Source organism: Pelophylax lessonae (assembly GCF_965119305.1).
Source record: "Pelophylax lessonae genome assembly, chromosome: 1".
NCBI lineage: Eukaryota > Metazoa > Chordata > Amphibia > Anura > Ranidae > Pelophylax > Pelophylax lessonae.
Genome location: NC_138768.1, coordinates 510355294 through 510380187, shown reverse-complemented (window position 1 = coordinate 510380187; position 24894 = coordinate 510355294). Strand labels below are relative to the sequence as shown.

At 45.8% G+C, this 24894-nt stretch overlaps 1 protein-coding gene across 2 annotated transcripts in view; it reads right to left on the bottom strand.

Moving 5' to 3' along the window:
- Positions 1-24894, bottom strand: part of CRTC1 (CREB regulated transcription coactivator 1) — a 310977-nt gene that overhangs the window by 109214 nt on the left and 176869 nt on the right. For both annotated transcript variants that reach the window (XM_082263685.1, XM_082263686.1), the window contains exons 9-10: positions 8892-9037; positions 5365-5610 (exon numbers count right to left, since the gene is read on the bottom strand). In XM_082263685.1, the coding sequence (XP_082119811.1) occupies positions 5365-5610; positions 8892-9037 (392 nt within the window). The remainder of the gene's footprint in view (positions 1-5364; positions 5611-8891; positions 9038-24894) is intronic.

Here is a 24894-nt window from a genome sequence, read left to right as displayed (position 1 = left end):
GCAAGATTCCAACTGCAAATACCACTCTTTAAAAAACAACTCCACTTTTGGTCCCTTGAAAAAGAGGGATGGCTATTCTTAAACAGCTGTAATTCCTAAACCCTTCCTCCGAATTGGATGTACATACCCTCAAATTTAACCTGAGAGCGTGCTTTTTCCGCCCACATCCATTTTTTAACTATAGCTTGAATTTGTTTTGGTAAATATCTGAAAAATCGAAAATTGTCCCTGTGTCCAAATACAGTCAGGTCCATAAATATTGGTACATCGACACAATTCTAATCTTTTTGGCTCTATACACCACCACAATGGATTTGAAATGAAACAAACAAGATGTGCTTTAACTGCAGACTTTCAGCTTTCATTTGAGGGTATTTACATCCAAATTAGGTGAACGGTGTAGGAATTACAATAGCTTGTATATGTGCCTCCCACATTTTAGGGGACCAAAAGTAATGGGACAGATTAACAATCATAAATTAAACTTTCACTTTTTAATACGCTGGGTTTCATCCCTGATGATGCTCTGCCAGGCCGCTACTGCAACTGTCTTCAGTTCCTGCTTGTTCTTGGGGCATTTCCCTTCAGTTTTGTCTTCAGCATGTAAAATGCATGCTCAATTGGATTTAGATCAGGTGATTGACTTGGCCATTGCATAAAATTCCACTTCTTTCCCTTAAAAAACTCTGATTGCTTTTGCAGTATGCTTCGGGTCATTGTCCATCTGCACTGTGAGGCGCCGTCCAATGAGTTCTGAAGCATTTGGCTGAATATGAGCAGATAATATTGCCCGAAAAACTTCAGAATTCATCCTGCTGCTTTTGTCAGCAGTTACATCATCAATAAATACAAGAGAACCAGTTCCATTGGCAGCCATACATGCCCACGATATGACACTATCACCACCATGCTTCACTGATGAGGTGGTATGCTTTGGATCATGAGCAGTTCCTTTCCTTCTCCAAACTCTTCCCTTCCCATCACTCTGGTACAAGTTGATCTTGGTCTCATCTGTCCATAGGATGTTGTTCCAGAACTGTAAAGGCTTTTTTAGATGTTGTCTGGCAAACTCTAATCTGGCCTTCCTGTTTTTGAGGCTCACCAATGGTTTACATCTTGTGGTGAACCCTCTGTATTCACTCTGGTGAAGTCTTCTCTTGATTGTTGACTTTGACACACATACACCTACCTCCTGGAGAGTGTTCTTGATCTGGCCAACTGTTGTGAAGGGTGTTTTCTTCACCAGGGAACAAAATTCTTCAGTCATCCACCACAGTTGTTTTCCGTAGTCTTCCAGGTCTTTTGGTGTTGCTGAGCTCACCTGTGCGTTCTTTTTTTTTAAGGATGTTCAAAAAAGTTGATTTGGCCACACCTAATATTTTTGCTATCTCTCTGATGGGTTTGTTTTGTTTTTTCAGCCTAATAATGGCTTGCTTCACTGATAGGGACAGCTATTTGGATCTCATATTAAGAGTTGACAGCAACAGATTCCAAATGCAAATAGCACACTTGAAATGAACTCTGGACCTTTTATCAGCTCATTGTAAATGGGATAATGAGGGAATAACACACACCTGGCCATGGAACAGCTGAGCAGCCAATTGTCCCATTACTTTTGGTCCCTTAAAAAAGTGGGAGGCACATATACAAACTGTTGTAATTCCTACACCTTCCACCTGATTTGGATGTAAATAACCTCGAATTAAAGCTGAAAGTCTGCAGTTAACCACTTGCTGACTGCCGCACGACTATATATGGCGGCAGTCAGCCCCTCACAGGCAAAGTGACGTAGGGGTAGGTCACTAGCCTGTGAGGCTCTAGGGGGCGAGCGCGCAGCGCCAGAGGCGCGCTCCCTCCCCTGCGCGTGTGACCGGCGAACGCGATGTCCGCCGGTCACTCGCGATCGCCGGGTGGAGAGGGAGAAGGGCAGGCGGCTGATGTAAACAAAGCCGCCTGTCATTCTCCCCTGTGTAAGAACAGAGATCATATGGTCCTGCTATGCATGATCGTATTTCTCTGTTCTTAACACACACAGCCACATCCCTTCACAGTTAGAAACACGCCCCTAGGGACACACTTAACCCCTCCTTCTCCAATAAAGTTAACCCCTTCCCTGCCAGTGTCATTTTTACAGTAACAGTGCATATTTTTAGCACTGATTTCTGTAGTAATGTCACTGGTACTCCCAAAAGTGTCAAAAATGTCAGTCAAGGGTCCGATCTGTCTGCCGCAATGTCGCAGTCCCGCAAAAAAATAAAAAAATAAATAATTGCAGATCGCTGCCATTACTCACCATTATTAAAAAAAAATAAAAATGACGAAAATCTTTCCCTTAGTAAACGCAATAACTTTTGCGCAAACCAATCAAAATACGATTATTGCGTTTTTTTTTTTTTTTTTACCAAACATATGTAGCAGAAAACAAATTGGCCTAAAATGTTAAAAAATTTAGATTTTTACATTTTTTTTGGGGAATTTCATATAAAAAAATGTGAAAAATATTATTTTTGCAAAATTGTTGCTCTTTTTTGGTTTATAGCGCATGATCGAAAAAAAAAAAAAAAAAAAAAAAAAATCGCACAAGTGATCAAATACCACCAAAAGAAAGCTCTGTTTGTGGGGAAAAAAGGACGTTAATTTCATTTGGGTACAGTGTCGCACGACCGCGCAATTGTCTGTTAAAGTCACGCAGTGCCGAATCGCAAAATAGGCCCTGGTCAGGAAGGGGGTAAAATCTTCCGGGGCTTAAGTGGTTAAAGCACATCTTGTTTCATTTCAAATCCACTATAGAGCCAAAAAGATTAGAATTGTGTCGATGTCCCAATATTTATGGACCTGACTGTATCTGAGATTTAAAATAGAACATGATCCAGCTGCATACTCATTGCAGAGGTTGTAATCAGGGAGGAGCTCAAGCACGTTTAACCCCCAGGTGCAAGCCCACCAGGAAGATGTTACCTGTACGAGCCAATCATCTGCAGCCAGGGGCATTCCCCCCTGCCTAGATCAACAATTCTTATATACCTCAAGGTCTGGACCTATTCCCTTCAGTATAGGGTTTTTGTTTGCCATTGAGCAGGCAGTTGCACTTTTATTATGGTTAAATTTAGGTTTTTTGCATGTTTACCTATGGCTAGCAGCCTTCTATTTATTATTTTAGCAATGACTTCTTATATTCCTCAATTAGCAGGCAAATGCGATAGATCCTCATTCAAACATGGAGAAGAATGTGTGATGATAGGGCTCAAACTAGATTTAGATTCAGCACCCTACATATAGTGACTGGCACCCTGGACTAAAAGGCATACCATAGCATTTTGCAGCACCAGGCATTACCCGATGGTCTACTCTTAGCTTATTAGTGGTTTATCCTACATTAAAAATATGACCCAAAGCATACCAGGCTTTGTCAGAACTACCTTTAGAAAAGAACGAGTAGGCTTCAAATCATGTAATGGCCAGCACAGTCCAAACTTATCCTAATCAAGTTGGTTTGAATTGAACTAGACAAATGGGTGAAAGAAAGGCATCCTAAAGTGCAACACATTTGTGTGAACTTCTGAAAGTATTGAGGAGGATTTCATGAACAATATTTGATTGATATTGTGGAAAAAATTCTAATGTGTTGGCTGTTATGCAAACAGTGACGACTCTGAACAGTCAAAATTTAGAATATTTAAACAAAATCCTCTATTTTAGAAAAGTGATGCGGTAATAGGGCTTTTTTATTTTTTTTTTTTACCGCCCCTATTATTAAGTGACTGATTCATCATTTTTTTTTTCTTTTTAACAAATGGATAAGCACAGTACATCACTGTAACATATGCTTCACTTTAACCAGCTTACATGAACATAACACCTTGGATATTAGTTTATCTCCCAGATGCCCAAATTGCACACCCTCAGACAGAACACTTTAACTGACCGTTGGAATTTTAACACCCTTCTACCAGCCTCAAAACTGGGCTTCCAAAGAGAAGTTTAGCTCTGGACCTTAGATGTCACAGAGAGGTAGTTTAGCAGATCAATTCTAAACTATCAATCTCTTCTGCAGGCACTTAACAAGTGTTTGGGACTTTAATGTACTTGTGCTAAAAGCAGACACCTCACTCACCCATGACGTTTTCAAAAAGAGAGCCTGTAAAAACTGCAAATCGTAAATAAGGGGCACATCAGTTCCTCTGTGGATTTTGTTTTACTCATACTGAGCAAAGCTAAAGGTTTATGTCAAGGTTTGCCTTGAATGCCTGGTGTGCTTGTCCTAATTCAATGCATAGCTATTCCATAGGCTTGCAGGAGTGGAACAGAGCAAAAAGCACTGCGTCGGCTACAAGTCATTTTAGTCAGAGATTTCACAGGGCTGACGACTCTCTCACTATTGCTGAGTGACAATGCTACGCTAAAAACCAGTGCGGTCACATGGGAGGTTTGGGAGTCGCATGCTTACCATACCCAAAATATACCATGTATGTCACATTGCTTTCCAAGGTGAAAACATTATCAAGGAAGCAAATGGGGTGGTCAGCATATGCAGAATATGTGGATTGATGGGTTTTGTTTATTAAAAGTTTAGTCTTCAATATATATTTAGCATACCAAAAAAGAGCCAGAAAAAATGTTAACCACGCACACTTCCATAAATGAAATTGCTTTTCGGATTGATTTCTCACGATAGCAATAACTGATCTATAGTCGACAACCTATATGACTGACCTAGCACACATGGAGGAGCGTATTTTGATCAACAGTGTGAAATATGATTGTAAGTCACTGACTGCATATCAGTTTTCACCACAAAATCAAAATCAAATTCTTGAACAAAGCATCTCAGTATTAATATTAGATGCAACACAATCGATAATTTGGCCAACTGATTCAGTTTTACTAAATTCATTCTAAATCAAGTCTGAATCAGTTGGAAGGGAAGTTATGCTGATTTGATTGAATCGCACAATGATTGTACAATAAAACTGAAGCGTATATATGGCCACCAAAAGAATCAAATAGGAGTTTGCAGTAATCACTGCAGCAGCCCAGCTGCTGAAGCGAGGACGACTAAGGTGACAATGCTGCAACTTTAAACGAGTGTAGTGAGGGAGCTTTTTCACCTCCGGACAGAAAGAAGACAAAGTGCATTACTGGTAAGATCACTAAGTAAATACTGAAAAACAATGATTGCAGCCACCACATCTAAAGCCCGCTAAGCTGCATTACTGTATTTTTGTTGTTCGGTTTACGCTGTACAATCAAAAAATAAATCTGTTTATAACACAGTAAGAATATCTAACATTACTAATGCACACTTTAACCAAGGGATAACTGTAAAATCTGACAAAAATAAAGTATGCCTACTGAAAAACTTACCGAATTTATATCTATAGCCAGTGAAGTAGGAGTCTGGATACCAGGGGGAGATTGAGGAACTGTTGTTGATATTGAGACATTAAGGGGAGGGAGTTGTGTTCCTCTCTGTAAATTAGAGCCCTGCATCATTGAGGAGCTCTGCGACAGGCCACTTTGCATTTGCGTTTGCTGCTGAGAAGGTGACTGTGTAAAAAAAGTATAAGGGGGTAGCTGCTGTTCTAGTGACAATGCATCCATTGCTACAGCCTGAAAAACAGGAAGGAGGAAAAAATTTTATCACCCAATGCAGTGTGCCTTTATTTTTTTTCCATAAAAGATTTTTATTGGAAGTATAAGGAAAAAGATACATTACATTGGTCATACTGAAACATAACATTTCGTGAAGAAACAATAGTTAACACTAAGTAGGAAATCTATAAGTTCAATAACATGAGTGATTGTGTCATAACATTTTGTGTAGTAAAGCATCAAATAGACATATTACAATGGGGGTGTATTGATATTGTTTTTCATGTTAATTCTTCCACATTGCAAGATGTTGTAATCCATTGGAGAGTGATAAGTACGTAGTTCTAAGGAGCGGTTTTTGATGAGCAGAATCAGTTTTTGTGGACTTTAAAATTTAATGCACTTGATTGTCCTTTTATGTCTTGTAAATGAAATGCTTCACTAGAGTAAATTGATCGTGTGATTGTTTGTTATATTTGAGTGTTTTTCGAGTATGGTTCTGTAAGCCCTGTTATGTGAATAGGAATTGAACAGAGTAGTGTGTGTGGAAGTGGGTAATGGGTTAGGAGTCAGGTGACAAGAGTGGTATTGAAAAGGGGTGGAAGGAATAAGTATCATGTAAGGTTGGTGGTTGGTGGGTATGAGGTTAGTGGGACGAAGGGGGTGGTTATCCATCTCTCTCTCCCTCCGCCGCCACTTAGAAGTAGGGTTGAAGTGGGAAACATAGGACTGGGTTTTCACATTGAATGGAAGAATTGTGACAAGGATAAGGGGCATAGATGGTTCATGTCTAATGCCCCGTACACACGTGCAGATTATCTGAAGACTTTTGTCTGCAGACTTACCAAAACCATATAATATGAGGTCAAACCTAAACACTTTCAATTTGTATGCAATCCGGCAGGCCCTTGCACTACATAGAAAAGGTAAGTCTGCAGACAAAAGTCTGCAGATAATCTGCACGTGTGTATGGGGCATTAGTGGTTGACACAATATCTTGGAATTCTGGCATCACTTGAAAATGGGTCCAACATGCCCAAGTGAGGTAACATTTTTTTGGGGTGTCGTGTACTATGCTTACAAGGTGCTCCATTTCTGCAATTTTGGTGACTTTGGTGAGCCATTCCTTAATCGAAGGAGTGTGGGTATAGTTCCAATGAAGTGGAATGTATTGCTTTGCTTTGTTGATCATGTGCATGAAGAGTGATTTGAAGTCCTGTGTGGGATAGATGTGAGGTGTAGGAGGAATTGGATGGGAAAGTTCCCGCACGTACGTGGTCACCTGTGCTGTGATGCATTGTACCTCTGACCAAAATGGTCAGATATTGGAACAGGTCCACCAAATGTGTAGGAGGGAGCCTTTCTCTTTTTGACATCTCCAGCATTTGTCATTGATGGTCGGGTGGAATTTGTTAATTAGTTCTGGAGTGCGGTACTATCGTGTTTGTATTTTGTATCCGTTTTCCTGCGTGGAAACGTTTACTGAGCCTTTATGTATATTGAGAAAGGCTTGTTCCCACTTTTCCGGTGGTAAAGGGGGGACAGAGGTCTCTCTCTCAAGCGGAGCAAGCTTTGAAGAGTATGTATTGTGGAAATTAAATGGCCTTGCAGGGCTTGTGTTGTGCATATTTCTAGGGAGGTGAGATTTCTGGAGACAGAGGTGGATTTATCTATTTTTCTGAGATAATGTGTGATTTGGTTGAAGGACCATTGTGCAATAGGTGTGCTTCGGCTTTTTGATGGTAGCTGTTCACGTGGGATAAGCTTGCACTTAGAGAAGAATTGGTATGCGAATACATTGTCATGTGGCCAAGTATTGGTCAAGTAGTTGTTGTACATTCCTGGTGGGAATTCTGGGTTTAGGCAGAGGGGTGTGAGGGGGTCCCGGTATGGATGAGATGGGAGTTAGTGTACCTGTATCCTGAAAGACCCTCAGTGCGGGGCCAATTAGGGGATGGTTACGAAGAGTGGTTGGGATGAATTTTGGGGAAAGCCAGGGCAGAGAGCATAGGGGCAGTGTGGCTTTATTACACAAATATTCAAATACAAGCGGATGTTCTACCTTCTAAATGCATTGAACAGTAGGTTTCAAAGCACAGAGGGTAACAAAGTTATGATATAGGGCATAAAGAAGTTATACATGCAATTAAATGAATGCTCTGCACAAAGAAAACAAGCAGAAAAGGTCAATGGCGATGCAAGAGGACAACTGACAACCAATGTTTAAGTGGAACGGTTTTAAGATTTTTTCTGGTCCAAATATTTTTCCTCGAACGTGGTTTATATTCAGTCCAGATGGATGGCAGGTATGGTATAAATCCTAGTCTTATTCATACCGCATACTTCTGTCAGCCGTGACTCGCAGTACCAGCTATAGTACAGTGAAAGGTCGTATATTCCAGGCTCTTTTATGTCTTCTTGTCCATTCCTACAAACATTTTGTATGCTGTTCATGGAATACAAGGCTTTCTGTTAATGGACGAGGGGAGAGGAAGGACAGGTAAATGACAAGACCTCCACCTTGTTCTTTCACAAAACTCTGTAAACATACAGAATAAGTACATGATACTTCACTGTATTCCAGCTTGATTGGTTAGCCACAACGCAAGATCATCACAGCTAACAGATGTATCCAGCATTAATAAAAACTAGGATTTGTACCTAACTAGCAGCTATCCAGACCGAATATCAAGAGAGATACCTCATGGGACCCGGTAAAAAAAAAAGTCTAAAAAACATTGTTTACTGGAGTTTAAAAACTGGCAATAGTGATCTTTACAGTTAACAGCGGGTAAAAAAAAAAACAATTGAAAAAGTGACCATTTTTCTAGGTAAATATATTTCTAAATGTGCTATTGACATGAAATGTTCACCACATGTCGGTAACAACCCATGCAACGCATACAAAGAAACCAAAACAAAAGTAGTTCAGAAATTAAGTTGTGTGCAATAAAATAGAATGACACAGGGAATAAGTATTTAACACATGAAGAAAGGGAGGTGCAAAACAGCATGAAAAGCCAAAACACCAGCTGAAATCTATCAGTAATTAGAAAGCAATGTTGTCAGTGCAAATTAATGTCAGCTGGTTCAGTCTCAACCGCTAAAAAGGTGTCTTATTACCAAGGGGTCACACAACATACATTTCATGATGGGTAAAAGCAAAGAGCTCTCTCAAGACCTTCGCAAACTTATTGTTGCAGATGTAAAGTACATGAATTGCCAAAGGACAATACTATCCTGCCTGTACTGGCCTTTACTTACTTTTGGGTAAGCACAGGCCATAATAACCTATTTACCTGAGTTATAGGTGAAAGCGGGGATATTGTTGGAGACATCTGTTGAGACTGTTGCCTTCTTGAGTCAGAATTTAGTGACAATGGACTTACAGAAGACTGCCGATGTTGTGATGCCCCAGTAACTGTCCCTTGCGTTGTTGTCATTCCTAAAATTGAACATAAAAGCAACATAGTATTAGTAAAAAACTAATAAAAAATAGTGTTATGGAAAATAGACAAAATGAAAGTATTTGTTAACCCCCCCCCCCCCCCCCCCCCAAAAAAGGTTTGGCATCTCCGTCATCTGCAGCCCTCGTCTCTCCTCTGACGGTCTCTCCCCCTCCAGCTTTCCAGCCATTACCAAAACTGTATGTGTTTGTTAGATATGAAAAGGATAAATATTGTTTCTAACACTGCAGCTGTACTGTCACGTGATCCCGTGCTGGCCAGCCTTGATCTATGTAGAGAAGTAGGAGGGGCGGAGATTTCCCACTGCTGGCCGGCTGACGTCACAGGGCAATCTAGGCACCTCCCGCTTCTCGCCGTAGATCGAGGGCGGTGTTCTGCTGAAAACTCCAACTTGCTGAGCGATCCAAACTTCCGGTGACTGTACATCATGAATAATTAGAGATTGACAACTTGGTGTTTTCACGGACAAGGCAGCAGCGTATACACTCCTGCACACGCTTTAATGAGTGGACATTGTTTGGCCGCCCGCTAGTAACCAAAAACCTCCAAGGCGGCGACAACTAGCGGGCAGACTAACAATGTCCACTTATTATAGCATGTACCAGAGTGTAAAGGCTGCCAGTGTTCTGTAAAAACACCAAGTGATCGAAATCTCCAATTATTCCTGATGTACATGTCCCTGGAAGTAATGTGGATGGAGTTCTCGGCAAGTTGACGTTTTTGGCAGAACACCGGCCAGCACAGGGATCACGTGACAGCACAGCTTTGGTGTAAGAAACGGTAATCATCTTTTTTATATCTAACCCATACAGTTTTGGTAATGTCAGGATATCTGCATTACATACATGTAAAATCGCTTTAGTGCCTTTACCAACCCTTCAAGTAGTTTATGTCAAAAGAGATACTTTGCAAATACATCTCTTAACTACAAATTTTCCTAATACTGTACAAGCACAGGCTGCAGATCTAGGAAATTTGTAGTTTTACACAGTGTAGCTTGTGTTTACTTTGTTAGGCCTCCATCTTGCAAAATGGAAAATACCCTAGAAGTCACTATAGATAATGGTTAGGTGGAGATGGTCATTATTATGGCTTTTTCCAAAGCAAGTGTTTGGCAAGATTAGTAGCTGAAAGTGAAGCACTACGCTGACCACAGGGGGTCAAGGTAAGTGATTGTATTAGGAAAACTGTTGTAGAAAGAAGGTATAGGAGAGATGTGGGTAATATACTTAAAAAGGTACCTTTGTGATTTAAAGCAGAACTATAGGCAAAACTTTTTTTTTTCCATTTTGGATAGAGTAAGGGAGGGTTATAACCCGTCAGATTTTTTTTTTTCCGCCATCTGTGTTCCATTGTAGAGATTTCCCTTCACTTCCTTTCCCATAGCCAAACAGGAAGTGAGGAAATTCCTGCAAATTAACCACTTGCCAACTGCCTAACGTACATTTACTGCGGCAGGTCGGTTTTGCTGCGCAAAATCATGTGTCTGAACGGCATTTCGTGAAATAGCCATTAGGGGGCGCACGTGCGCCACCGGAGGGGGAGCCAATCTGCAGGTCAAGCAGACCCGATGTCCGCCGGCCAACCGCGATTGTTCCCGGAAAGCAGAATGGCGATCTGCCAATGTAAGCAACACTGATCGTTGTTCTAACAGGGGAGAAGATAGAGATCTTGTGTTCAGCTAAGCAAGAATATTGATCTCGGTCTTCCCCCAGTCAGAGCAACCCTAATACAGTTAGCAAGCACCCCCTAGGGACAAGTTTAACCCTTTTATCGCCCCTGATATTAACCCCTTCCCTGCCAATGTCATTAGTACAAGAACAGTGCATATTTTTAGCACTGATCACTGTGATGTCGCTGATCCTTAAAAAAGTGTAAAAATGTCAGTTAGGTGTCCAATTTGTCTGCCACAATTTTGTAGTCCCACTCAAAATCGCTGATTGCTGGAATTACTAGTAAAATAAACAAAAATGCCATAAAAATATCCCAAAGTTTGTAGACGCAATAACTTTTGCGCAAACAAATCAATATACGATTACTGGGATATTTTTTATCTTTTAAATATTTTTTGATAGCGCCATAGCGTCGTGTGGAACTGTGCAAACGGAACTGCCTAGAAGGTAGACACCATTAGGCCCAGCACCCGCATGAGAGGACAATCTGCTGGACAGCAGAAGCCGAAACGCCTCCTGAAACTTCTGAAGTTTTGCCAGAGGGAAAGAGTCCAGAGTCAGTCCCAAATATTCTAGGCTTGTGGACGGGACCAGAGCAGACTTCTGAAGATTCAGAATCCAACCAAACTCCCTCAGAGTGATCTCCAAGTTGGCCAACAGAGCAGTCGAAGCCTCTGCTCAGAAAAGCAGATTGTCCAGGCACCCCAGTATCCCCCTGCTGAGGCAGTAATGCTAGAACTGGGGCCAGATCTTTTGTGAGGACTCGAGGAGTGGAGGCGAGACCAAAGGGTAATGCAACAAATTAATAATGCTCCTCGTCCACGGCAAATCAGAGGAAGGGCTGATGAGGGATACAAACAGGGATGTGAAGGTAAGCGTCCTTGATGTTGATGGATGCCCAGAAAGTCCCCCTGATGTAGGGATGCTAACACCATGCGAATGGACTCCATTCGAAACTTCTGTACCCACACAAAAGCAGTTCAGCGCCTTGAGGTCCAGAATTGGATGCACCTTGCCCTCCTTGCTGGGAACCGTAAACAGGTTTGAATAGAAACCTTGAAAGCGTGGACCCACATGTCCTGAATTAGGAAGGTCAACAGGTCAGGAAAACAGTGAAGACGCCCCCCCACCCCCGATACGGGTGAGGGCGCCCCTTCATACGGAGAAGTTTTTATCCCCAGGCCTGGCAGACCCTACTCTTGGTTTGTTTGACCAAGACTTCTTGGAACCCCCATGGAGGCCCTGAAGCGATTAGATCCCTTGTCCTGAGATCCTGAGGAACGAAAAGGCCGTTTGTGAGCAGAAGAAGGTCCCCATCTGCGACGGACTCCTTACCCTTGGAAGTCTGAGGAAGGGGAGTACGCTTCCCTGTGAGGCCTTTGATGATGTCATCCAAGGAAGCTCCAAACAGGCGATCTCCCACAAATAAAAGATCGGACAAGGTCTTCCTAGAAGAGGACCAGCACTTCAGCCAGATAATGCACCACAGGACCACCGCAGAGACAGTCAGTCTAGAAAGCAAGGTAGCAGCATCCAAAGAGGCGTCACAGACAAACTGCAGCCCTTGGACCAATTGATCCGCCAGCTCCACAAACTCTGGAGGGAGCTGTTTCTCCTCCAGGTCCCGGTGTAAAACTTTTGCCCATTCAGTCATGGTTTGTGACACCAGGGTGATAGTATACAAGTGCCGAACCAGCCACAGTGAACATATGGCGTGTCAAGTCCTCCAACCTCCTATCATCCAGGTAAGAGAAGACTGGAGACTCTTCTACTGGTATTACCGTGGCTTTATTCAATCAGGAAAACGGAAAGTCCACTACAGGAGGTACCGTCCATTTTTTAAGGCGGGACTCCTCATAAGGGTACCTGCATGCATGGTGTAAAATGCTTCGGGATTGCAAAGGTGTGTTTTGGGGACCTCCACTGTTTTGAGACAATATCGTCAAAGGTGGCGTAAAAGGGGAACACCCTTGCCACTTTGGAGGACCTGTGGGTGCCAAAGGTGACCCGCGCCTCTGATGCTGCATTAGTCGCATCTTCTATATGTAAGGTTTCCCACACCGATACAATTAGTGCATCCACTAGCGCCTTTTCAAAAGAGCAATCAGCCTTAATATCAGAGCACGCAGGGTGCGTGGACGCAGACCCCGAAGAGTAATTTGCATCCACATCAGCCGATTCAGACCTTAGATCTGAAGAGCTAGAGGAGGCAGGTGAAGGCAGCAGAAGCTTTTTGATAGCCCATTTGCCCAGGACCAAATCAGCTTTGGACACCAAAGACTCCAGAACCACCATCAGTGCAGGCAGCTGTGGGGCCCCGGAGGGCCAGGCAGCCTCTGACAGTGGATCAGGTGGTGAAACATGTTTCAGTGACTCCATGAATGGAGAGGAGAATCTGCACCACAAGTGTAAAAACACACTAAAAGGGACACCCCACCATGCCTTCCACACTACAAGGCCCAGCACAGCACTATGGCAGTATAGCAGCAAGAGGGAGAGGGAGCCCCAGGCACTCACCAACACCGGTCAGCTCACAGTAAGCTTCTGCACACCGCGCAGTGATCAGTAAAAGGCATGTCTGGCTATTAGCACTAGAGGCTGAGGACTTCCCACCGCCGAATCTCCACCCATCTGAGTGCCAAAAACATGGCCGCTGCTATTTTCAATGAAACGAACCCTGCCACCAATCTGTAGCAAACAAGGCTACAAGATAATGGCGGTGCCATGTAGATTATGGGGGTCCCAAGGCCGGAAAAAACGGCCTCAACAGGAAGGGGGGGGGCAAACAGGTAACCCCGCCAGGCCCATCCCGCCTCAAGGAGGGACCTTTTTTGGCGCCGGCGGGGCACGTCCCCCCCTCCCCCATCGCCAGTGTCGCACCTCAATTCACGTAAGAAAGGTATGAGGGAGGTGAGCAGATGGGGACACAGGTTGGGACAGACCAACGAGTTGGGGGAGGGGAGACGCAAATGGGAGGGAGGGGAACTCGGGAGTCAGACCATCCGAGGGAGGGGCCCACGTTCGCCCCAAAACCCGCCAGGGGTGGAGGGGGGGGGACCGCTACTTACCAGGAACAGGGTGAGCACCGCTCCAGACAGGACACTGCTCCATCGTAATGTGGGTGCTGTCGGCCAGGAGTAAACACTGTGACTCAGGCCGAAGCCAGTTCGTTTGCACCCTCATGAGATGCTTAACTCGCAGGCCAGCCCCCGTCTAGTGAGGCTATGTCGCGGCCAACATAGCGCGGAGCAGTGGGCTGCACGCGCTCCATGGCAAGACTGGGGAGACCCTAAGAATCTAGATTATCCAGTTTGTCGCCCAGTCCGGCAGTTGATAATAGATTCTCACAGGAACAAAATAATAAAAAAAAGGAAAAAATTCCATTTAAAAGCAGAAAAAAAATTTAGGACCAGAGATCCCAGCAAGGAATTAGGTCCTTACTCCTGACTAGGCAGAAAAAAACTGAATACCTATAGCAGGAAGTGGGAGTATACCCCCAGGGACTGCCCCATTGGGGTTCTCAAGCTTTTCTCTGCCTAGTGTCCTACTCCTACAGGGGGCAGTACAACCCTCAGGAAGATGAAGAGCTGTGTCCGTCAATGAACGAAAGAGAAAAAGTTATTGGCAGCAATATAATTTTTGAGATAGCTGCTATAATTGACCATGAAACCTTGAATTTCAAAAAATTGCTAGTTTGGTTGCAAATTTGTTGTAATACGATATTATAGTTGTTACAAAGCAGCATAGAGCTTGGGGAAGAGATACCGATATCTAGGTATTTGATTATTGATTTGGGGGCCCATCGGAATGGAAATGTGAAATAAGGCAATTTTGATGAACTCTTGCAGCAGCTCAGTAACCTACTTCAAAGATTTCAGTGCTAGGGTTAAGATTACGTTATTGACATATAATTTGATTTTATGCACCATGCTGCCTATTTTGAGTTCTAATATAATTGGATGAAGTCTGATAGCTTGTGCGAAGGGCTCTATAATAAAAGCAAATATAAAAGGGGATAATGGGCAACCTTGCCTCAAGCTATTCAGATTGCTAAAGAGGAAGTAAAGAGTAAAGAATAATTTGTACCTATAGATAAGCCTATAATAAGGCTTATCTATAGGTATTGTAAATATCTCCTAAACGTGTATCGGATAGTAAATCTGCGTTGTATACTCTGGCACTAGGGACAGAATATGGTGCTCTAATGGCGGTATCGATGTAGCCTGTCAGTCTACAGACATGGAGGACTTCCTGAAGGTATTTCCAACACAAATGCCTTCTTTGCATCTAATGACAGAAGCAGAGAGGGTGTAGGCCTGATCGGTTAATTATATAGTGTGGGGGTTTGCGTATCTTTTTATTGTGTATATCCAAGATAAATTTCTATGGAAATTATGTATGCTCATGTATGTTTCATAGGCTCCAAATTTAATAAGCCTCTCACAAGAAGCTGGTGAGAGGCCCACAGGGAGTTGATATCTACAGAGCCTTCATTACACAGAAAAAAAATCCTAAAGTTAATTTTGGATATGTTTCTTGTGGTTTGGGTGGCTCAGTATTCGTTCTCCACACTCTGGGAGTGGTAAACTTCAAATCAGATTGCAAAGTTAGCCAAATCAGGGTTTGATCAGACCAGTTTGCTCCAATCTGCATGTTGTTCAATTGGAGTAGACTGAGTTTGTACACAAGAAACATAGCAATTCTTAACTACATCTAATAAAAGAGTGAAATCTTTCCCTGAATTATGCATGCATCTCCAGGCATCATATAGGTCCTCTGATTGCAGGAAAGTGCACAGGGTGTCTGTGCATCATCTAGTTGAGCTGGTGGGGGTCGAAATATTTGTCTGGGATTTCTTTAAATTTTTAGCAGATCAGCTGTCCTTGTTTTAAAGTAGTGTATAGTGACCGGAGGAACAGTTTTGATTAGTATTCAGGAGAATAGAATGATACTACAGTGTATGACCACTGGTTGAGAGTCGATCGCATTCATTACTACCATTACTGTCACTTTCTAGCACATTTTGAGAGAAGGACACTGTATCCCTGATTGCAATCATTATTCCATTATGTTTTTTTTCCAAGTTGGTAAAGCAGTGTCTACATTTGTGGTGTGAGAAGCGTGGGTGATCATTTTTACATAAATGTGTCTACAAATGCAGAAGACATCCCATTTTTTGTGATAGATTTTTTACTTGGCTTATTGAGGCCCTTGACACTTGAAAAGATATTATTTGGCGTCATCATTGTGGTTGTATTGTTTACAGACTTTACTATTTGAATTCTGCCCAATGAGAAGCATGGCATCAGATGCCAACTGTATATCAGAAAAACAAAAAACTTGAGATTAACAGTGAATGCATTTCTAGACAATATAGGTAAACCATTCAGAACAAACTGTGGCAATAGAAAACAGTAAAAAGCAGATTCATATTTTCCAAGTTTAGCAGTACCAGGGAGACAAAGTAAAGCACTTGGGTGTAGGGGTGTGATGTTGGGGGTCTTGGCTTAGGGATTTCTATGTTGTGGTTAAGAACGTAGCCCAGTAATTAAGTGATGTAGAGGTAATAGTTAAACAGCCCTCTAGTAATCCCAGTGTCATTAAGTAGCGGAGGTGGTTTTCTGAGCCACAGATTGAGTTTTCAGCCGCTGTAGATTTGTAGTCGACTGCTTAGGGATGGGTAGGAGGCCCCACTGACATGGGATCCTCAGGGGAATACATTATACAGGATTGGCCCCAGTGCGAATAGCAGTTTAGTGGGATGACCCTATCAGTAGAAAATATTTTGCTCTGAAAAGGCTGTAGTGAGCGCATAAAATGATTCCCACTGTTGGTTTGACGCTGCCGAAAGATCAGCAAAAATTGAAACATGAGAAAAGAGCTCAGGTAGTTTCTCCAATTTACGGGCTGCAGTCATCGCCACCTTTGATGTGTAAAAAGTGGATTCTTGTTATCGTGGTACTGAATCAGGGAGGAATTTAGGTTTACCTAGGCGATGGGGCCTGTCAATAACAAAGTTCTATTGGCAGCTGGGTTTTTAGAGTTTTTTAGGATTCGGATCTGTCCCCCAGATCTGAAATTTTATTTTTTAGCCTCAAATTTCATCACTGTGTGCATGGAAGCAATCCTTCATTGTAAAATATGCAGCAGTACACTCTCCCAATTTTTATCTACAATGTCAATCCTTTCCTCTAGGTGTTCAACTTGGGATTTTAATGTGGACAAGTGACTGCATACGTTAGCCTGCAAATCTTACTTGAGGGAGAGAAGCACCTCTTTACGTATGCTCTGAAGCAGGTTAGTCTGAGGTGGAATAGGTAGATAGGGAGTGATTACAGGTGTCTTCCTCCTGCAGAAAACGGAATTTTTGTAAAATCTTACCTGTAAAATTCCTTTCTCTGAGTCCTCCGACAGTCGCCGCCCCTCCATATTCATCACAATGGGGTTATGACTTCCGCTCCGTAGGAGTAGCTAGGCAACAGAATATGTTAGTACAAAGACTTAACATATCCCCACCCCCAGGGGGTGGTCCCCTCAGTCTATAACCCTCCACTTCCTGTATCCAACTCAGTTTCAGTGGAATAGCAGTAGAGTATATAACCAAACAACCCCAAAAGAGGGGCGGGGGCGGCGACTGTCGGAGGACTCAGAGAAAGGAATTTTACAGGTAAGATTTTACAAAAATTCCGTTTTCTCTTACGTCCTCCGACAGTCGCCGCCCCTCCATATTCATCACAATAGGGATGTCCCAAAGCAGTGTAAACATGAGGGGTGGGAAAACGCAGCCGCGCCTAAGGCAACGCCGTCTCCCATCAGAGAAAGGAACCTCACCAAAGGAAGGAACCAGTTGGGCATGAGAAAAAAAACACTTGCTCAAAAGGAGCAAGAACCCAGGGAAAAACAAAAATCCCAAACAGCCAAGGAGCCCGCAACAAGGGCTCTAGGAAACTGCCGCACTAAGAACCTTGCGGCCAAAGGAAGCATCTGCAGATGCCTGAACATCTACTCTGTAGAATTTTGTGAAAGTGTGTACGGTCGACCAAGTCGCCGCCTTACACACCTGGGCCACAGAAGCCCCATGAGGACAGGCCCAAGACGTACTCAGAGATCTGGTAGAGTGCGCCTTCACAGGCGAGGGGGAACTTTCCCCTTCAAAGCATAGGCCTGTTCAATGGTCTGTCTGATCCATTTGGCGATGGTAGAAGCCGACGCCGCCATGCCCTTCCGAGGACCCTCCGGAAGAACAAACAAGGAATCCGATTTGCGAAAGGATTCGGTCGATTTCAGGTAAATCCTAAACGCCCGGACAACATCCAAGGAGTGCAGCTGCACCTCCTGCGGATGCTTTGGCTTCGCGCAGAGCGAAGGCAAGACAATGTCCTCATTGAGGTGAAAGTCCGAAACCCTCTTCGGAAGAAAAGAAGGGTTAGGTCGCAAGACCACCTTGTCCAAGTGCACGACCAGATACGGAGACTTGCAGGACAAGGCTGCCAACTCCGACACTCCACGAGCCGAGGTAATAGCCACCAAAAAGGCGACCTTCTTGGACAACAAAGACAGCGAGATCTCCCTGATCTTTCCAAAAGGAGCACGCTGCAACACGGACAGAACCAGATTCAAGTCCCAAGGGGGTAGAGGGTCCCTCCTAGGAGGGATCAGATGCCGTACCTCCTGACAAGCTAGACATTGAAACTGAGTTGGATACAGGAAGTGGAGGGTTATAGACTGAGGGGACCACCCCCTGGGGGTGGGGATATGTTAAAAGTCTTTGTACTAACATATTCTGTTGCCTAGCTACTCCTATGGAGCGGAAGTCATAACCCCATTGTGATGAATATGGAGGGGCGGCGACTGTCGGAGGACGTAAGAGAAAGGCCTGTTTTTTACTTTCTGGGTATTTATGGCATTTTGGCACACAAAAGAAATCTGTTTAGAGATTTTATGGGGGGGGGGGGGGTTATTCATGAAAGTGTTTGTTTTTCTTCCAAAAAAATTGCGCTTGAAAAAACGCTGCGCAAATACCGTATGACATAAAAAATTGCAACACACACATAGCGTTTTATTCTATAGGGTCTATGAAAAACATGTGTATATATAATGTTTCAGGGTTCCAAGTCATTTTCTAGCAAAAAAAAACGGAATTTTTGTAAAATCTTACCTGTAAAATTTCTTTCTCTGAGTCCTCCGACAGTCGCCGCCTCTTCATATTCGTCACTAATGGGGTTATTGACCTTTGCTCCGTAGGAGTAGCTAGGCAACAGAATATATTAATATCAAAGCTTTTAGCATATCCCACCCCCAGGGGGTGGTCCCCTCAGTCCATACCTCCCTGCATTTCCAACTTAGTTTCAGTAGCATAGCAGTAGAGTACATAAACCCCAAAAGAGGGGCGGGGGCGGCGACTGTCGGAGGACTCAGAGAAAGGAATTTTACAGGTAAGATTTTACAATAATTCCGTTTTCTCTTACGTCCTCCGACAGTCGCCGCCTCTTCATATTCGTCACTAATGGGGACGTCCCATAGCAGTGTAGACATGAGGGGCGGGAAAAAAGGAGCCGCGCCTAAAGCAACGCAGTACCCACATCAGAGAAAGGAACCTTACCAAGGTAAGAGAACCAACTGGGCAACAGGAAAACATGCTCAACAGGAGCAACAACCCAGGAAAAAACAAGTAACCTAGGGGTAAAAACACCCCAACAGCCAAGGGCCCAAACCAGGGACCCTAAGGCACCGCCGCACTAAGAACTTTACGGCCAAAGGAAGCATCTGCCGATGCCTGAACATCCACTTTGTAAAATTTTGAGAAGGTGTGAACGGACGACCAAGTCGCCGCCTTACACACCTGGGCCACAGAAGCCTGATGACGATAGGCCCAAGACGTACTCAGAGACCTGGTAGAGTGCTCCTTCACAGGAAAAGGAGGAACCTTCCCCTTCAAAGCATAGGCTTGCACAATCGTCTGTCTGATCCATTTGGCGATGGTCGCAGCCGACGCCGCCATGCCCTTCCGAGGTCCCTCAGGAAGGACAAAGAGAGAATCCGACTTGCGAAAGGATTTAGTCGATGACAGGTAAACCCTGATCGCCCTAACAACATCCAAGGAATGCAAAGCCACCTCCTTCGGATGATTAGGCTTCGCGCAAAGCGAAGGCAAAACAATATCCTCATTGAGGTGAAATTCCGAGATCCTCTTCGGAAGAAAAGATGGGTTAGGTCGCAAGACCACCTTATCCAAGTGAATCACCAAATACGGAGAATTGCAGGACAAGGCCGCCAGCTCCGACACCCTGCGAGCCGAAGTGATCGCCACCAAGAAGGCAACCTTCTTGGACAACAGAGACGAGATCTCCCTGATATTTTCAAAAGGAGCATGTTGCAATACGGACAGAACAAGGTTCAAATCCCATGGAGGCAAAGGCTCCCTCCTAGGAGGGACCAAATGTCCCACCCCTTGAATAAAGGTGCCAACCAAAGAGTTAGACGCCACAGGGCGTTGAAAGAGAACGGCCAGCGCAGAAATCTGACCCTTAATCGTGGCCAACGCCAAACGCTGGTCCACGCCCGTTTGAAGGAAAGCCAACACTCTCGACACCGAGTACGAGCGAGGGGAATACCCCCTGGACTCACACCAGGCAAAGTAAGCCTTCCAAGTACGGTAGTAAATCTTCCCCGAAGAGGCCTTCCTAGCCTTGATCAAAGTGGGAATGACCTCAGGGGAAAGACCCCTATCCTTCAGGACCTGGCTTTCAACAGCCAAAGCGACTGTAAAGCAGGATGGAATATCGGTCCTTGAGACAGGAGATCTTCTCGAAGTGGCAGACGCCACGGAGCGTCGACCGCCAGATTCACGAGATCTGCGTACCAAGACCGGCGAGGCCAGTCCGGTGCCACCAGAATCACCGTGTGCGGTTCCGAGGCCAACCTGCGAAGGAGCCTGGACAGCAGCTGAATCGGTGGAAAGGCATACATCAGGCGATACTGATGCCAGGGCGCCACTAACGCGTCTGAGGCGTCTGCCCGAGGATCGCGCGTCCTTGCCACGAACCTTTCCACCTTGTTGTTTAGACGAGACGCGAACAGGTCCACATCTGGGGACCCCCACTTTGCGCACAACATCTGGAAGACATCCGGGTGAAGGGACCATTCTCCCTGGTCCAGGGTCTGGCGGCTCAGATAAGCCGCCTGCCAGTTCTCCACCCCCGGAATGTGAACTGCAGATATCGCCGGGACGTGCGTCTCGGCCCAAGACAGAATGTCGGCTACTTCCCGAGCCGCGCGGGCACTCCTGGTGCCCCCTTGGTGGTTGATGTAGGCCACCGCTGTGGCATTGTCCGTCTGTACCCGAACTGGATGGCCCTGAAGCCTGTCCGTCCAACGCAGAAGACAGAGATTTATCGCTCGCAATTCCAGAATGTTGATCGGAAGGGAGGATTCCTCCTCCGACCAAGTTCCCTGGGCGGACAGAACGCCCAGAACACCACCCCAGCCCGACAGGCTGGCATCCGTGGTGATCACCGTCCACGACAAAGGACGAAAGGACTTGCCCCCCCGACACCGCCGAGGACTGGAGCCACCACAGAAGACCCCTTCGGGTGAGATGGCTCAACGACAGCCGCAGATCCAGAGATTGCGGACGCCCGTCCCACTTGGCCAGGACCTCCGCCTGAAGCTCCCGTGTGTGAAACTGGGCGAAGGGAATCGCCTCAAAGGCCGAAACCATCAATCCCAGACACCTCATACACGTCCGGAGGGACGAGCACCGATTGTCCCCGAGGGACCTGACTTCGCACTGAAGTGTCCGAAGCTTGTCTTCCGGCAGGAAGACCTGCGCTTGAACAGAGTCCAGAATCATCCCCAGGTAGGGAAGACGAACCAACGGACACAACGTTGACTTTGGACTGCATCGTGATGGACAGGTCGTTCACCAGGTCCTGACTGGTCGCGGACCGAATCAGGATATCGTCCAGATAGCCTAGGACAGAAATGCCCTGGGCCCTCAATAAGGCCAGAACCGACGCAAGCACCTTGGTGAAAACCCGCGGAGCCGAAGCGAGACCAAAGGGCAACGCCACGAATTGATAATGATCCTCCGCAATGGCAAATCGAAGGTACCTCTGGTGACCCTCGAAAATGGGGATGTGAAGGTATGCATCCTTCAAGTCGATGGAGGCCATGAATTCCCCCGGAACCAGGGCAGCCACCACTGATCGCAGGGATTCCATGTGGAACTTGCGAACCCGCACAAAGCGGTTTAGAGCTTTCAAGTCCAGAATCGGACGTACCTTGCCCTCCTTTCTGGGCACAGTGAACAGATTGGAATAGAACCCCCGAAATCTGTCCCGATGAGGCACCGGAACCACCACTCCCTGGGCCCGCAGGTCCTGCACCGCCAGGTGCAGATCCTGCAATCGCTACGGAGTCAGCTGAAGGTTTGAGGGGAAAAATCTGCCCGCCGGCCGAGAGAGAAACTCGATCTTGTATCCAGATCGAACGATTTCCTGAACCCACCTGTCCCGAACGCGGTCCAGCCAGGGTCGAAGAAAACCGAGCAAACGTCCCCCCACCCCAGAAACGGGTGAGGGCGCCCCTTCAGGCCACATTGTTATGGGCAGCGGATCCGGACTGGAAGGAATTCTGCTTACCCGTCCACGGCTTCTTCTGGGAGCCTTGGCCTTTGAAGGGCTTGCCCTTATAGTGCGACCGAAAGGCAGGAAAGGACCCGAGAGGGCCTAAACGAGGCATTCTTTTTACCACGAACAAACTTATTCTTGTGAGATTGGGGCAAGAGAGTGCTCTTACCCCCAGAAATACCCTTTATCAGAGTATCCAAAGATTCGCCAAAAAGGCGAGATCCCGCGTAGGGCAAATTAGCTAAAGTCTTGCGGGAAGATTGGTCAACAGACCAACATTTCAGCCATATCAGGCGACGGTTCAAGACCGCCACACTAGAAAGACGCGCAGCCAAAGGGACTAAATCCAAGTCCGCATCACCCAAATACATGACACCCTGATGAATCTGATCCACCATAGCCAAAGTTGTCGGCGGGGCAGAGTCAGCCACCAGAGTGCGCCTGAGCACCTGCGTCCAATCCGCAATAGCCTGGGCTGCCATAATGGAAGCAAAAATAGGCTTCAGCATAGAGCCAGCAACCGTATAAGCATGACGGGCCAGAGATTCCAACCTCCTGTCCGTCGGGTCCCGGAACACCGGGGTATCCTCAGCAGGGATCGCAGTTGATTTATTCAAAATCGCCACCGCGTGATCCACCTGAGGCGGCACACACCAGCGCTCATCAGTAGCTGGTGTAAAGGGATAACGCAGCTTGAACCTACTCGGCACAGCAAAAGGCTTCTTTAAATTGCGCCATTGCTCATCAACCGCGCGCTGAAATTCCGTAGAGCAAGGAAAAACCTGCGATGTTGTGCGTTTCCTTTGCGTCCCATAAGAGGACATCAAAGCAGGAGGACATGGCTCATCCTGCAAATGCAGCGTTTGTTTGATAGAAGCAACCAACTCATCCATGAGTGCAAGCTCTTCAGATGAGCCAGGGGGAGAATTATCAACCCCTTCCACCTCAGCCTCCCCGTCAGACCCCACAAGGTCTAGGGATGAATGAGACCCTGAGAAGGGCACTCCAGCCATAGCAGCCCCATCGCCCTCTGAATCAGAGGAAATAGACACCCTGGGCCGTTTTGTGGATCGATCAGCCACCAGCATCTGCACTTGAGCAGCTAAGTTTGCCACAATAGTGGCCAGAATAGCCCCCTCGGGGGAAGCAGCAGCCCCTTGGCCCCCCACCAAGGTGGGAGGAAACTTGCAATCCTGAGAATCCATGCCCCAGCAAAATAAGTAATAAAGGGGTACTGCCCCTTTAAGATCGCGGCGAGCGTAGCGCACCGCACCCACTGAATACACCGACCCCCACAGGGACAAGAAACTGGGCAAGGAATACAGGAAAAAAGGAAATATAAAAACCTGGAGAGATCACACAGGCTGCTGCACCGATCGCTGTCCCAGAGCAAAAGGAAGTGATGCAAGACTGACCGCCCCTATGAAGCCTATGCAAGGCTACACAAACATGGCCGCTCGGCTGAGGAATCCCTGGGCAAATAGAACATGGCGCCGACATGTGGCCTGATCGATTGCCGCTCAAAATGGCGGCGTTTGGCGCCAAAAACGCCGTACATTACCTCACAGGACCTGCCACCATGATTTTGCCTAAAAAAAATGGCGGATCGCCGCAGCGATCACCGCACAGCATGCCTAAAATCTGACTGCTTCACTATGACACCCAGCAGAGCGGGAGAGCCCCCCCCCTTCACAGCCCACACACAGGCAGCAAGTCCACACAGGAACTGACAGGGAGCACAGCAGCCACACAGACATGCAGGGTCACACAGTCCCAGACTGACACCCAAATAGACAGGTCCCCACATAGAGTTACACTTACCAGTCCGGATGGCGTGGGGAGTCTGCTCCAGTGACCCAACCGCTGCACTGAGGACAGGGAGTGTCGCAAGCATGACGCAGCGGAACTGCGGTGCGAAACCGCAATGGCGTCCAGTGAGGTAGCCACCTCACCAATAGCATCCCTGCTGCGAACAGGGATGGGTCGTTCAATGTGCCAGGGCAAAACCTAAGCTGAACGCTCGATGGCAGGCTGGGAAGCCCCTGGCCCTGAGCCCTGGGATCCTGAGCATGATCATCTTCATCAGAAGAAAGTAACTAACGCTGAAAATAAACAGCTTAGTAAAAGAAAGAGAAAAAACTTCAAATAAAATCAAAAAGAGAAAAGAAGCTGAGACTAAGAGCCCCAGCACAGGAACAGCCCAACCTACTCCTGAGCTAGGCATAAGAAACTGAGTTGGAAATGCAGGAAGCAGGGAGGTATGGACTGAGGGGACCACCCCCTGGGGGTGGGATATGCTAAAAGCTTTGATATTAATATATTCTGTTGCCTAGCTACTCCTACGGAGCAAAGGTCAATAACCCCATTAGTGACGAATATGAAGAGGCGGCGACTGTCGGAGGACGTAAGAGAAATTAGATTTTTACATGTAGGAGAGAAGTGTCAGACTAGGCTTGGGAAGGAGGTGGTTAAAGTTATGAACACTGGCAGCTATAAGGTTGTAATGATGCACAATGAAAACCTGTGGCTTAA